Raw genomic sequence first — 15,399 nt, forward strand, 5'->3', positions numbered from 1 at the left:
CCATACACGGCAGCCCACCAGGCTCCCCCGTCCCTGGGATCCTCCAGGCAAGAACACTAAAGCGTTCCAAAAGTAAAAGAGGAAAAGAAATATAAATAGATACTCCCAAAAGGCCAGCAGGAAACTTGAAGTTGTGCTTGGTTGAATTTCTTTACTTTGCTCCCAAGTAGTCGTAGTTTCATGTTGTCATATAAGCCTGAATCGTCTACCAAGCAGTGGTCCCTAGTGCCTGCGATGGACTCACCAGCTCACTATTTGGTCCTTATTCTAATGAGTTTGGCTGCCTAAACCAGGAGGGGACCCACTCAGGAAAGTTGATGTGTGTGCCTGGGGGAGAGAATACCTTATCCCAGTCTATCCCTATGCCTGACATTGCAGGATGTTCTGCCCTAATGTTGATTCTGCTCCAAAATTCATTCATTCCTCAAGCCAGGCCTGAGTTAGACCCAAGGATGTAAGGACCAGGTCAGACCTCAGCCAGACAGACCTCAGTGGAGTGAGTGACACCACTTTGTGGACACCTGGCCTTGGGGGAGAGGGTCGATTCACCTCTGAGCCTCCACTTGCTCATCTATAAAGTGGGAGGAGTTGTGCCCATCATGGAGGGGCATCAAGGATAGAACAAGAGGAGGCATGAGAAGCACTTAGTGTCCCGTGCATAGTAGGTGCTCAGTAAACGTGGGCTCCCTTGGTTGCCCTTCTTCTTACTTGTTGCCCTTAGGGGGCAACGGGGCTGGGCCAGGGCTGCACAGCAAGGTATTGGACATTTTAAAAACGGAGTTGCCTTGGCCTTGGCCATGGCTGTGCCGGGCCCTGTGCGGGTTTGGCCAGCTCCCACCCACCCTGCCATCCTGGAGCTCAGGGTCTGGTTTCCTTGCAGAGCAAAAATGCGCCACACAGCCAGGGCGAGTATGACGTCTACAGCACTTTCCAGAGCCACGAGCCAGAGTTCGACTATCTCAAGAGTCTGGAGATAGAGGAGAAAATCAACAAGATCAAGTGGCTCCCGCAGCAGAATGCCGCCCATTCCCTGCTGTCCACCAACGGTGAGGCGGCCGGGCTGGTCTGAGTGTGTGCGTGTGCATTTGTGTGCATGTGTGTGTATGTGTGTGTGCGTGCATTTGTGTACATGTATGTGTGTGTGTGTGCGCGTGTGTATGTATGCCTGCTCTTGTCATCAAATGCCATTTTTCACCTCACTTATATTGTGGTCTGGGCTTGTATGTGTGCATGTGTGTGTGTGCTTGTGTACGCGTGTGTGTATGCATGCCTGCCCTTGACCATCAAGGGTCACTTTTCACCTCACTTTATATTGTGAGCATTTTCTTATGTCTTTAGAACTCCTAAAAAAAATAATATTTTGAGCAGCGGGTAAGTTTCATGCAGTGAATATGGTTGCTCAGCCTCTTCCCGTGGAAGAGGTTGGACATGGGCTTATTTCTGCAGCTGTAAATAGTAGCGCTTTGAACATCTCTGTGAATAATCTGGGGGTGGACGAAGGAGGCCAGGTCAGGATAAAGAATAAACACTTGATACAAAATTACCTCTTTGTTTCCCCCCCACCCAGAATCCCAGATCACCCCAGAGCAGGGGGTCTCACTAGATGGTGGGGGTCCTCACTTGGTGCAGGAGGAGCACTGGTGTCCTGGCCACTCGCCATCCACCTCTGGGAGACGGCCCGTGCCCCCGCCAGGCCCCTGAGGAGGCTCCAGGCCAGACCGCTGCTTCACTGCCGTCCACTCGGAGGTGTGGCTCCTGGTGCCATCTTGCCTTGCCCAGTGGTGGACCCGGGGCCAGAGGCGCCCCTTCCCACATTCACATCCCCCTGTTCATCTTCCTTTACCTCACCATGCTCAAAGTTGCCTGGGGTGGGGGTTAAGACAGGCCTGACTCTGTCCCAGCCTGGGGACGTTGCAGAGTGGCCTCACTTCTCTGATCCTGTTTGCTCAGCTGGACTCCCCCTGGGGTTACAATGAGGGTGGAAGGAGGTGTCGCCCACCCAGCACCCCAAGACCAGCCAGTACTGCTCCAGAGTGGGTGAGTCTTGCAGGATGATGTCATCTGCTTCCCCGAAGGAGTCAGACTCCTTGGGGCAGCATTTACAGCCTCCCTGAAACCCATCAATCTCAAGCCACTGGCCCACCTCTGCGCTCAAACGCTGGTCCTCTCCGCACCCCCCAGCCCATCCCCTTCTCATCCCTCAGGCCTCTGCTGGGTGTCGCCTCCCACTGAGCCTTCCATGACCTCTCAGCCGAGCCAGGTGTCCCTCTCATGGGCTTTCCCACTCCTGCAGACCCCCCAGGGCTTGCTCTCTGGGGCTCCTGCCATTCTGATTGTCTGTGTCCCCTGAGGGGTGCCTGGCATGGGGTCAAGTTCAGCAAACCCCTGTCTCTGAGCCAGAGGGGCCCTTCCCAGGTGCTGGAACAGAGGTAGTGGGAGGTCCCCCACCCCCGGGACAGGTCACCCGGGGCAGGGGCCCCTAATGTGGTTCACACCCTGGCCCTGCCGCTTCCCCTTCTAAAGTCAATGGCTGTTCTTGATTCGTGGGGTTATTGGGAGAATAAAAGGAAATCAGATCATAACAAGCTTCGACCTGGGCAGGCAACAGAGCTTCCTTCAGGTGCTGCTTTTTTCTTTTACATCATGTAACAGTGAGTGGCATTCTCTTCCCGCCTCTTTGGAGGAAAGGTTGGCTCCAGGAATTCCCTCACACCTCCGCCCTGCAAGCGCCTCGCCCCGGGTTCTGAATCCCAGCTTCATCCTTTCCTCCCTAGCCCATCCCTGGGTACCTGTCAAGTGTTTAATTGATACCAGTTTTCTCCCCTTGCTTCTCATCAACATGGCAGTGATGGTTTGGGCTGCCATACTTGTCAGGGTTCTTGGAGAAACAGAACCAACAGGATGAATATGTGTGTGTGTGTGTGTGTGTGTGTTTGTGTATGAATGTAGACAGAGATATGGATATAGATGTAGATACAGATATAGATACATAGTGTTATTTGCTCAGTTGTGCCCAACTCTGCGAGTCCATGAACTGTAGCTGCCAGGCTCCTCGTCCATGGAATTCTCCAGGCAAGAATACTGGAGTGGGTTGCCATTTCCTTCTCCAGGGGATCTTCCCAACACAGGGATCAAACCTGGGTGTCCTGCACTGCAGGCAGATTCTTTACCGTCTGAGCCACCAGGGAAGCCCATATATATACAAGGAGACGTTTATCTTCAGGAATTGGTGCACACGACTGTGGGGGCGGGCAGGTGCCCAGTCTGCCAGGTGGGCTGGAGACCAGGGTAGAGCTGATACTGCAGCTCAAATCTGAAGGCCGTCTGCTGGCAGAGCTTCCTCTTCCTCCCAGGACCTTGGTTTGTTTTGTTTTGTTTTCTGCTAAAGCCTTCAGCTGATTGGAGGAGACCCACCCACACTGTGGAGGATAATTTACTCTATGGATTTAAATGTTAACGTCATCTTAAAAATACCTTCAGGGCAACAGCCACACGTTTGACCACATATCTGGGTAGCATGGCTTAGCCACGTTGATGCCTACTGTGAACCATCACAGCTGGTGAAGTTGATGTTCTTGGCAGGATTCCAGAAAAGTGAGGCTTCGGGAGAGCTGAGTTTCTGGATGGGTGAGATGCTTCTCAGAAATAGGAAACCACATAGGGCTTCCCTGGTGGCTCAGAGGGTAAAGCGTCTGCCTGCAATGTGGGAGACCCGGGTTTGATCCCTGGGTGGGGAAGATCCCCTGGAGAAGGAAATGGCAGCCCACTCCAGTATTCTTGCCTGGAAAATCCCATGGACTGAGGAGCCTGGTAGGCTACAGACCATTGGGTCGCAAAGAGTCGGACACGACTGAAGTGACTTCACTTCACTTCACTTACCCTCTTTGGTCTGCCCATGAAGGGTGAAGAGCAGGAAGCTTCGTTAGGATGGTCTTTGTGGAAATCAGTTGAGAGACTGATAACTGCCCTTGAAAGGGCCATGCCCTTTGACGCAGCAGTATCACCTTTGTGATCAGTTGTGAGGAACTACCCACTCCAGTGTTCTTGCCTGGAGAATCCCAGAGACAGGCGAGCCTGATGGGCTGCCGTCTCTGGGGTCGCACAGAGTCGGACACGACTGAAGTGACTTAGCAGCAGCAGCAGCAGAGCATGGTTACAGATGTTCCCTTAGCAAAGATGGGCACATCAGTTTAGAGAAGGAATTAAATTAGAAAGAACCTACACATACAAGAGGGCTTCCCAGGTGGCTCAGCAGTAAAGAATCCATCTGCTAATGCAGGAGACTCAAGTTCGACCCCTGAGTCAGGAAGATCCCCTGGAGAAGAAAATGACAACCCATTCCAGTATTCTTGCCAGGACAGTCCCATGGACAGAGAAGCCTGGTGAGCTGCAATCCATGGGGTTGCCAAAGAGTCAAACTGAACTTAGCCACTAAACAAAAACAACAGTACATCCAAGAACAGGATAAGGTTAAGCCACTTGTGGGTAGATGCATCCTTATCTAGTGGGCTCAGCAGGTCCTTCATTTTCCATGCCGGTGCTCATCATGTGTCCTGTTTCACTTTGTTCTGGTTTTAAAGATAAAACTATCAAACTATGGAAGATTACCGAACGTGATAAGAGGCCCGAGGGTTATAACCTGAAAGACGAGGAGGGGAAGCTTAAGGACCTGTCCACGGTGACGTCACTGCAGGTAAGACGTCGCACAGGGTGGGTTCCCACAGCAGGGAGCAGTCTGTGCTTTGTTTATTGCACAGCGAGGATCTCAGAACGGGAAGGGCCTTTGAGATCTGAATCACTGTCGGGTTCCTATCCCAAACCTCAGCTGGGCTGCTCACTAGCTGGGTGTCCTTGGTTTCCTCCCCAGCAAAGATCGTCTTCCTTCTAGGAGTCATGTGACGATAGGGGAGGTGATGCGTCTCCAGGAAGTACTCTCAGTTTCACCCGAGGTGGAGAGCACGTCCTCTAACTCCTTATTAACCAGAGAGGGAAACAGAGGCCCAGAGACAGGCAGTGACTCACCCAAAGCCACTCAGCAGAGCAAGGGGCAGAGCCGGGAGAACCCATGAGCAGAGCTTTGCGGGTTCCAAGCCCTTTGCCAAGGGGCAGAGTGGCACCTGGAACCTGCGATATTTGCCGCCTTTACAAAGGATCAGCTGCAAAGATTGCTGTTGATGTGAGAGCAGCCAGGAAGGTCAGGTGGTAGAGCCATGCGAAGGCAAACTCTTGCTCCCAACTCGACTAAAAGCAAAAGGACTCATCTTTCTCCAGCGGAGAGGCTGTGAGATATGAAGGAGTTCTGGAGTCTCAGGACCTGGGTTCAAGTCCTGCCTCCACCGCCTCCTGCTGGGGTGACCCTGGGCAGGGCTCTCAGCCTCCACGGGCCTCTGATTCCCCATCTGGAACAATAACAAACACTTCGTGGAGAGCGTGTGTCTCCCAGGCACTCTGGCTATAAAAACCCATACAGTTCTCAGCAAACTCCTGTAGAGTGGGTACATGATTGTCATCCCCATTTTACAGACGAGCAAACTGAGAGCTGGATCCAAACCCAGGGAAGTCTGGCTCCAGAGTCAGCATCGCAGTCTCCTTCGTGAAAGGGAAGTTAGGTCCCTGCCTCATGGCGGAGTCACAGGCACGGTTATCGGCTTCCTGCGGGAAGTACACGGAGGCCACCTTGTCCCTCCCTGACTTCCAGAACCATGCCAGGAAGAGAGTGGGTGCTTTCAGTCACCCATGTGTTTGCTGGAAGTGATCCCAGATGCATTCATTCGATCATACTTATTGAGCACCTGCTGTGTGCCTGGCCATGCAGTGAAGGACCTGAGTTCGGATCTGGTCTAAGTTTGGGGCAGGTCCTGCTCAGGGAGGGGACCTCAGAGCCCCAAGATGGGGTGAGGTTCAGCATCAAGAGGTGACTGCTCTCCTCGGCCTATTTGAGATGTGCTAAGTTTGCATCTCACAGAATGCTTTCTCCCTGGGTTCTTACCTTCCCTCTGCGTGTGTGACACTCCGAGAGGCAGTGGTGCAGCCTGGCACCAGGGCGGTGCTACCCACTGCTGCTCCAGCGGCCATGGGCACTCCCCTGCTCTGTGACTCAGTCTCCTCACCAGCAAACTGGAGATGCTGGCCCGTTTTTTTCTGCCATGACTTAGCAGCCGCCTGCCCAGTGGATTCATAAATATGAAATGGTAATCAATGTTGTCCCCAGAAGGAGGAATAAATGCTTAAACACGCTGGTCTCTAAATGATTGGAAAATTGCACACATAAATTCTGAGAAAGAGGGGAAGCCAATTAGCTTTGATGCTGAATAACAGAAGTGAGGGTGCCCCCTGCCCCCCTCACCTCCCAACCCCAAGAAAGTTTATGAGGGCTTCATCTGGAGGGAGGATGCAATTATCACCTCTTGATTGGCCTGGCATTTGGGCGAAGCCAGTGGCCCATGGGAATCTTGTTTATTTCTCTCCCACCGTCTGAGATTTTTCTCTGCATGTCACACATATCCCAAGCTGGCAGTCGACTCTAAACTAAGGCTGGAGGAGAAGAAAGAGGGAAAGAACCTGATTGCCTGGGTCTCTCCTTATCCAGCCTCTCACCTTCTCTCCACCCCATTTCACCCAAGTCTCCCCAACCCTGTACAGCCCTCTACCTAACCTGGCCCATTCACGCTGGAGGCAGCTATTATTTACTGAGAGCCTGCTCTGTGCTAAGCCCTGTGCTCCGGGGTCCCAGAGCTGAGCAAGGTGAGACTGAGTTCCTATCCTCTAAATGTACCCAGCCTTCCAAGGAAATAGACATGTAGTCACCCCCAAGCTGGAGGTCAGCTCTGTGACACAGGGACACACAGATAGGCCTTTCTCTACCCTATTTGGTGAACTCCTATTCATCCTTTAAAACCCTATTAGCCTCCACCTCTGTAAAGCCTTTTCTACACAAGCCAGATAAATCCTTATCCTTCTCTGTCCACTCTGGCCTTTTGTGTCCCACACTACTTTGTCCTTACTGATCATGTGTCTGTCTTCCTGCCCCTCATCTTGACTAGACTGTCCCTCTGACAGGGTAGGGGTATGGGAGAAAGTTTTATTCATGAAACCTTCAGGCCTTCACAGCAGTTATCTCTTCCCTCTTCTTCTCCTTTCTTTACTTAACAACTTTGAAATTTGGTCTGAGGGCGGTAGTGTCTGGCTGGAGCACTGGGTGACCTGTTCTGAGGTTGTCAGGGGGAAACACTGTTGCTGGGATGAGGGATTACTGGCTGTGGGAGTCCCAGGGAGCCCCAGGCCCGGTTCAAGGGTAGGCGGGGTCAGCGAAGGTCCCCTGGGCCAAGGAGATTCTCTTGGGTCCCACATGAGCTCAGGTTCAATCCCCACAGCATGTCTCAACCCGATCCCATACATCACATCCTGGTCACCCTTCCAACCTAGCTCAGCCCCTTCTACTCTGTCATCCTGCCCCCTCAGCTGTTTTATTTTTCTTTGGAGCACATACCACTACCTGAAACCACCCCCTCCCCACACACACACACACATACTCAGTCTATTGTCTTTTCTCCCACATGAGTGTAAGAAGCGGACCCCTGATCACCTGACCCCTCCCACTTCTGATGGGAGTCATCATGCCTTTCTATTAACACCTAGTGCTTGCTCCTGGAGCTCAGGAGCCCTGCAGTTAGCTGCCAAAGGTCTGCATTGCCCTTCACTGAAATCTGCTGTCTTCCTCACTCCAAGCCTGGCCTCGCTGCCTCTCTCTTGGACACAATTTCCATTACCCCTACAGCAGGCCCCCCACCCCCCTGACTGCCCAGGACCCACTCTGGAAACTCTGGCTGTGTGAGCCCTGGCCTGGCCACCCCTGGCCACACCCCGAGGAAGGGGGAGGAGGGTACTGTGTACCGAGCAATGTTCCAGGCACACTTGACCTGCATTAACTCCTGGATGCCCTGAGCAGGCACTGGCATCACCCTGGTTACAGATAAGGAAAGTGAGGCCCAGAGAAGTGAAATCTGCAGTGGAGGTGACACCAGTAAGCGCCTGGGCAGGGTTGAAGCGGCAGTCAGGTTTCAGGTCTACACCTTTGCACGGTGATACCCTCGGGGGCAGTCACACCTGACTTCTGGCCCTGGCTCTGTCATTTTCTTCCTCTGTGTCTTAGGAAGTCTGGTTCATCTTGGCATCTAGTTTTCTTATTGGTGATGTGGGGATGGCAATGTCCAATTCCTGGACATCGGGTCCAGGCCAGGACTGGGAGACATCAATGAGGCCGTGCCTGTCTGTCTGCACCTTTGAAGACCTCACGGTTTACTGGAACTGGAGGTCCTGCCCAACACACCCCGCAGTGCATGCTGAGAGCCCTAAGAATGGTGCGGTGTGTGCAGCGTGCTAGGTGTGAGCAAGGATGTGACACCCCAGCAGGCAGGCTGCACATCCAAGGGGCTATAAACTCCAGATCTTGCAGGAGGATTTGGGGTTCACTATGAGAATCCCATGGACAGGGGAGCCTGGTGGGCTAAAGTCCATAGGGTCGCAAAGAGTCAGACACCACTGAAGTGACTTAGCACGCACAGGTGTCCCAAAGGGGTGAACATTCCAGGCAAAGGGCATGGAGGGAAGCAAAGGCATGCTATCTGACAGTGTCTCCGGGAGTTCGTACCTGTTCAGCTAACACTGGCGGCTATCACAGCCTCAGCATTCCAGGGCAGAGCACACAGAAATGTGTTTCTCACTCATGGAAAGCTCTGGCTGGGCATGCTGGATGGCACACCGCTTTCCTACAGGGACACAGGCTCCTTCCATCCTCTGTGCCTCCATCCCTAAAGCTTGGATCCTCACCCTCCGGCTGTGGATGGGGAAAGGGGCAGAGAAGGTACTGCTGCTGCTAAGTCACTTCAGCCGTGTCTGACTCTGTTCGACCCCACAGACGGCAGCCCACCAGGCCTCCCCGTCCCTGGGATTCTCCAGGCAAGAACACTGGAGTGGGTTGCCATTTCCTTCTCCAATGCATGAAAGTGAAAAGTGAAAGTGAAGTCGCTCAGTCGTGTCCGACTCTAGTGACCCCATGGACTGCAGCCTACCAGGCTCCTCCTTCCATGGGATTTTCTAGGCAAAAGTACTGGAGTAGGGTGCCATTGCCTTCTTTGAGAGAAGGTACGGCTGCCTCTTAACTGCCTTGGCCCTCAAGTGCGGGGCATCACTGTATTCACACCCCATTGGTCAGAACAGTCAGGTAGCCACACCCAGCTGCAAGGGCAGCTGGGAAATGTAGTCCCTGTCTGGGCAGCCAGTTCCCTATGATCAGTTCAATATCAGTTCAGTTGCTCAGTCATGTCCAACTCTTTGCAACCCCATGGACTACAGCATACCAAGCTTCCCTGTCCATCACCAACTCCTAGAGTTTACTCAAACTCATGTCCATTGAGTCGGTGATGCCATCCAACCATCTCATCCTCTGTCATCCCCTTCTCCTGCCTTCAGTCTTTCCCAGCATCAGGGTCTTTTCCAATGAGTCAGTTCTTTGCATCAGGTGACCCAAGTATTGGAGTTTCAGCTTCAGCATCAGTCCTTCCAATGAGTATTCAGGACTGATTTCCTTTAGGATTGACTGGTTGGATCTCCTTGCAGTCCAAGGGACTCTCAAGAGTCTTCTCCAACACCACAGTTCAAAAGCATCAATTCTTTGGCACTCAGCTTTCTTTATAATCCAACTCTCACATCCATACATGACTACTGGAAAAATCATAGCTTTGACTAGATGAACCTTTGTTGGAAAAGTAATGTCTCTGCCTTTTAATAAACTTTCTAGGTTGGTCATAACTTTTCTTCCAAGGAGCAAGCGTCTTTTAATTTCATGGCTGCAGTCACCATCTGCAGTGATTTTGGAGCACCAACCCCCTCCCCCCGCCAAAAATAAGGGAACACAAATGTTTGGTGGACAATCTGGCTCTGCCACAGGGTCTTCTCCTTCCCTTTTAGAAATGAGGAAATTGGGGGTGCAGGAGGGTTTAACCATTCATTCAAAGTCACACAGCAGGCTCAGAACCAGTCCCAGGAGGCAGTGCAAAGGAGGTAGGCATTCTTGCAGGGCTGGCACGTTGGACGTAGCCACGTGGCACTGCTTACTTCTGACGCACGCAGGATGGACAGTCACTGGCCACACTCCCGGCGTTTTGATCACGCAGCCCTGGATGTTTCCTGCCAGCACCCCTCCCCCATCGCCTTCCCCTCCCCCCAACCCCGCCTCCCCGCCCCCAGCTCTGACCGCCCCTCCTCTCCCACAGGTGCCCGTGCTGAAGCCCATGGACCTGATGGTGGAGGTGAGCCCGCGGAGGGTCTTCGCCAATGGCCACACCTACCACATCAACTCCATCTCAGTCAACAGCGACTGCGAGACGTACATGTCCGCGGACGACCTGCGCATCAACCTCTGGCACCTGGCCATCACCGACCGGAGCTTCAGTATCCTTTCCTGCCGCAGCCCCGCCGCCGACTCCATGGGCTGGGCGCACCCGGGTCAGGCATCAGTTGGCCTGTTGTAAGGGGCTGGCTCGGGGGGCTGCCGCGTTGTTCTGCCTCTTCAGGGGGGTGCCTCCTGGCTCACAATGTGAGCGAGGCCCAGGTTTGGAATCATGATGAGTTTATTTATGAAAACTTTAAAACTGAGGCTGCTGAGGGTTACCTTTGACCCTTCACCTCCTCCAGGGGTGACCCCCATCATCTGGGGGACTCACAGGGGACTGAGAAGGAGATGGAGACCTGGGTAGACCTCCACAGTGGTGGTGAGCTGAACCACCAGCCCATCAGGCCTTGCATGCTCAGAATAAAGTCCAGGAGAAAAGAGACTGGTTGTCCCTGAACTGTCCCACCAAGCTCCCAGCTGGCACCCCACAGGCTCTGATTGGGCCTCAGGGACACCCCTGAACCCATTACTGTTGGGGATGCAATGCTCTGCTTGGCCAGGCCCCTCCCTGGTGCTGGAGGGGTCAGCTCCTCCCCAGGACGGTGTCTGAATGTGGGAAGGGGTGGTCTCCTGAGAAAAAACAGGCACTGTTCCAGGAACTGGGGGCCCCTGAGATAGGTGGCTTGGACAGAAGGCCACTGCCATGCCTGACCTGCTTCCCAGCAGAAAAAGGTGAGGTGCCACACAGGAGCTCCAGGTCTGCAAATGGGGCAGGTGTGGGACTCACAGGACTGCAGCTGGCCATCCTCAGCTCTCTGCGCAGCACTCTACAGTTTACAAAGTGGCTTGTCATTCACAGCCTCACTTGGTGTTCATGGTGGACATAAAAGCTGCAAAGCACTGGCAGTGATATCATAGCCTATTTTATACATGAAGAAATGCATGCTCAGAAAGACACCCCCCCCCCATCCCCCAGCAGGGACAGAGTCCCTTGGCCTGGCCCAGTGCTGTTTGCCGTGCCCTCGGGCTGTGGTGTTGGGACAGTGACTCCCACCTCCTAGAGCCCGGATTTCCTTATCCTAGGACTAGGGTGGGGACGGTAACCTCTGCCCGATCCATCTTCCTGCGCTGTTGTAAGGACCGTGAATGCCAAGGCTCTTTAAAAATTACAAAGCCCTGCAGCTGTGTAAGGGGTTATGTTTCATTTCATTCATTTAACCATCAATTCCTCTTCTGTCCCAGGCCCCATGCTGAGGTCCAGGGACACAAGGGCGAATGGAAGAAACTCAGTTTCTTCCTCAAGGGCACCTCTGGAGGGACACAACGCTGACCTGGGTGGTATCAGAGATGCAAGCCTTGCTTGTAACTCAGGTCTGCACTCTCTTCCTGGGCTACCAGGGAGGACTGAGGAGTGGGCAGGGTTAGGATGCTTCCAGTGGCTTGAGGAGGCTGCTGAGGGTTCCAGGGTGGGTGAGGGATTGTGGGTGCGCATGATGAAACAGAAAAGTGGGAGGTCAGGACAGCTGCAGCAGGCCTGGTTGACGGTGTGAGTAGGGGACATCCTCCTGGGGACCACCGTCTCCAAACATTGGTCATTCGCAAACCCCTTTTGCAACTATGACTCTGTCTGTACACGGTGCATTATTTCATTTTCTTTTCTAATTTTTCTCATTTTTATTAATTTTCTTTAAATTAAGTGGCTTTAATTTTACCTAAATCAGTGCATTTGGAAAGGAACATTAATTTTTACTACCACAAATGGAAATAAAATGTATCAACACACATAAGTAGGAGGGAGTCATAGAGATAAATGCCATGAAAACAAAACAAGGGGAATAAAGTCCATCCTCCACCCTGTCTGGTAGATCTTTCCATGATGACGGAAAAGTTCTCTATTTGCATTTGTAGGATGGTAGCTGCAAGTCACGTGTGCCTGTGGAGTACCTAAAACGTGGCTAGGGTGACTGAGGAGCAGAATTTCTCATTTAATTTAGTTTGAAAGAATTCATGCTGCTGCTGCTGCTAAGTCACTTCAGTTGTGTCCAATCCTTCACAACCCCATGGACTGCAGCCTACCAGGCTCCTCTGTCCATGGGATTTTCCAGGCAAGAGTACTGGAGTGGGTTGCCATTGCCTTCTCACTTTGAGTTAAATAGTCACATGTGCAGACTTTATAAATGTGTGTTAGACGAGGCTGGTTCTTTCTGTCGGACCTGGGGATGAAGGAGGGATTCAGGTGTTAGAGATATGATTGCACAAATAGATACCTTCTCCCTCATTCAGTAAAAAGACTGGAAAGTAATTGAAAGCCTTGCTTGGTATCTGGATCTGTGTTCTGAAAACTGTCTACCTCCTAACTGCTGTCAGGTGATAAGAAGCTACTGATGTACCCTAAGGAGAGGAATGGGCTTCCCTGGTGGCTCAGATGGTAAAGAATCCACCTGCAATGCAGGAGACCTGGGTTTGATCCCTGGGTCAGAAAGATCCCCTGCAGAAGGGAATGGCAACCCACTGCAGTATTCTTGCCTGGGAAATCCCATGGATAGAGGACCTGGTGGGCTACAGTCCATGGGGTTGCAAAGAGTCAGACACAACTGAGTGACTGACTTTCACATCACTTTTCACTTCAAGCAGGGCATTAGTACTGGTCAGCTTGCAGAGGGGTCCCTCAGGCTGTGGATGTATGTTGTGGATGGACTGGATTCTAGCAGATAATTCTGGAATCCAGGTAACTGAGTAGACCAGGGAGACACGGACCTGGGTAGGGTAGAGTGCGGCCATGGGCAGGAAGCCGTGAGATAGATGGATAGTTAAAATGATATTTGTAGATATGGACCTGTATCAGAACTGTCTTTTAGACCACGGTGGCCACAGGACATTGGAACAGGTTAGTTGTTATTAAGAAAAGAGGACTGATCCATCCCAGGACTGCAGGCAAATCTGCCAGTCATTACTGTCAGCTTCGTGTGCCATATCCACTCAGTGGAGAGCATGCCATTCACTAGTATACTTATTGAGCCCCTACTGTGTGCTAGGCCCTGTGTTGTTGTTGTTCAGCCGCTCAGTCGTGTCTGGCTGTTTGCGACCCCATGAATCTGCAGCACACCAGGCTTCCCTGTCCTTCACCAGCTCCTGGAGTTTGCTCAAATTTATGTCCACTGAGTCAGTGATGCCATCCAACCATGTCATCCTCTTTTGTCCCCATCTCCTCCTGCCCTCAGTCTTTCCCAGCATCAGGGTCTTTTCCAATGACTTGGCTCTTCCCATCAGGTGGTCAAAGTATTGGAACTTTAGCTTCAGCATCAGTCCTTCCAGTGAATATTCAGGGTTGATTTCCTTTTGGATTGATGGTTTGATCTCCTTACAGTCCAAAGGACTCTCAAGAGTCTTCTCCAGCACCACAGTTTGAAAGCATCAATTCTTCAGCACTCAACCTTCTTTATGGTCCAACATCCATACATGACTACTGGAAAAACCGTAGCTTTGACTAGACGGACCGTTGTTGGCAAAGTGATGTCTCTGCTTTTTAATATGCTGTCTAGGTTTGTCATAGCTTTTCTTCCAAGAAGCAAGGGTCTTTTAATTTCCTGGCTGCAGTTGCCATCTGCTGTGATTATGGAGCCCCCAAAAATAAAGGTACAGGCTAGGCTCTGTTCCCATTGCTTAAATTAGAGAGATAAAGATCCATGTCCTCTTGGAATGGACATATAATTTAATGTTGATAAACCATTAATACAATAAACAAGCAAATATCCAGTACATGAGCAGGTGATAAGTGCTATGAGGAATGAGAGGGACCAGAGAGCATGGCCGTGTGAGTTTTTCTCCAGCCCCATTTTCTTTCATGTCTGCAGATGCCCAGGGGATGGAGAGGGAGCCAGGGTGGTGGGTTTGCAAAATGAGGATGCAGACATGGGGCTGATGGTATATGCAAGGGAGTAAAAATAGTGACTGGTCCCAGAATCTCAGCCAGCAGAGGAAGTGAGGGCTGGAGCATCAGTAGATTGGGGAGTCCCCATGGGCACCCAGAGAGGCTTCCTTGACTGCAGATCCTGCTATGTGACTCTGTTAGACCTGTGTATAGACCCTAATTTTGTGAAAATGAATTGTTAGTTGATCCAAATACACAAGTGTTTTGGCCCGTAGGGGAGTATGAGCATTATAGCATGCTGGTGATGCCAGGGCCGGGCTCACAGCAACCCTTGTCTGTAGGACCTAAATACCAATTAGGCAGACAGAAGGGGCTGAGTGGAATCTCCAGGGCATGTGGTGGCTGTGGAGACGTCCCTTGATTAGATCAGCTCATCAGGGACCCGGGTTGCATGAGGCACTCCCCATGGCCTGCTGCTGCTTTGCTACCAGAGTGACAAGACACAGGGACCCAGAGCAGAGAGGCCTGGCACCGTCCCATGGCGTCCAGCCTCCCCCTGGCAAGAAAGGTGTCAGAACTGTGGCTTGTAGGTGTGATGACGAGTCTGATAGTAGCTGGGTAATTAGAAAAGGCGTTTCATTTCCAACCTAGGAGGAGGCCAGAAAAGCTGATGTGACTCCACACTGAGCTGGGGAATTGCTCTGAATTTTGAAATACCTTTTGAGCGAGTACTTCCTGGCGGACTCGGGACCTGGGGGCTCACATTCCTTTAACTCTTACTCTTCAGTGTCTTGATTTGCTCTGGTGCTGCTGTTCAGTCCCCCAGGCCCCTGGGAGCTTTCTGCTGTGTTTCCATCTCCTTGTGTCCAAACAATAACACTTTCTGTGCACACGTGCTAAGGCACTTCAGTCACATCTGACTGTTTCTGACCCCATGGACTATACCCTGCCAGGCTCCTCTGTCCATGGGATTCTCCAAGCCAGAATACTGGAGGGGGTTGCTATATCCTCCTCCAGGGGATCTTCCTGACCTTGAGATCGAACCCACATCTCATGTCTCCTGCACTGGGAGTCTGGGTCATAACACTTTCTACTTGGGTAGAATTGATTTTCAGCAAAGGTTTTAAGAGAAAAG

The 15,399-nt window shown here is 51.9% G+C and overlaps 1 protein-coding gene across 2 annotated transcripts in view; it reads left to right on the forward strand.

Moving 5' to 3' along the window:
- The window catches only part of PPP2R2C (protein phosphatase 2 regulatory subunit Bgamma), a 168,729-nt gene that overhangs the window by 108,810 nt on the left and 44,520 nt on the right, over positions 1-15,399 (forward strand). For both annotated transcript variants that reach the window (XM_061420770.1, XM_061420771.1), the window contains exons 3-5: positions 881-1,046; positions 4,581-4,693; positions 10,275-10,452. In XM_061420770.1, coding sequence (XP_061276754.1) covers positions 881-1,046; positions 4,581-4,693; positions 10,275-10,452 — 457 coding nt within the window. The remainder of the gene's footprint in view (positions 1-880; positions 1,047-4,580; positions 4,694-10,274; positions 10,453-15,399) is intronic.

Source organism: Bos javanicus, chromosome 6 (genome assembly GCF_032452875.1).
Source record: "Bos javanicus breed banteng chromosome 6, ARS-OSU_banteng_1.0, whole genome shotgun sequence".
In the NCBI taxonomy this organism is placed as follows: domain Eukaryota; kingdom Metazoa; phylum Chordata; class Mammalia; order Artiodactyla; family Bovidae; genus Bos; species Bos javanicus.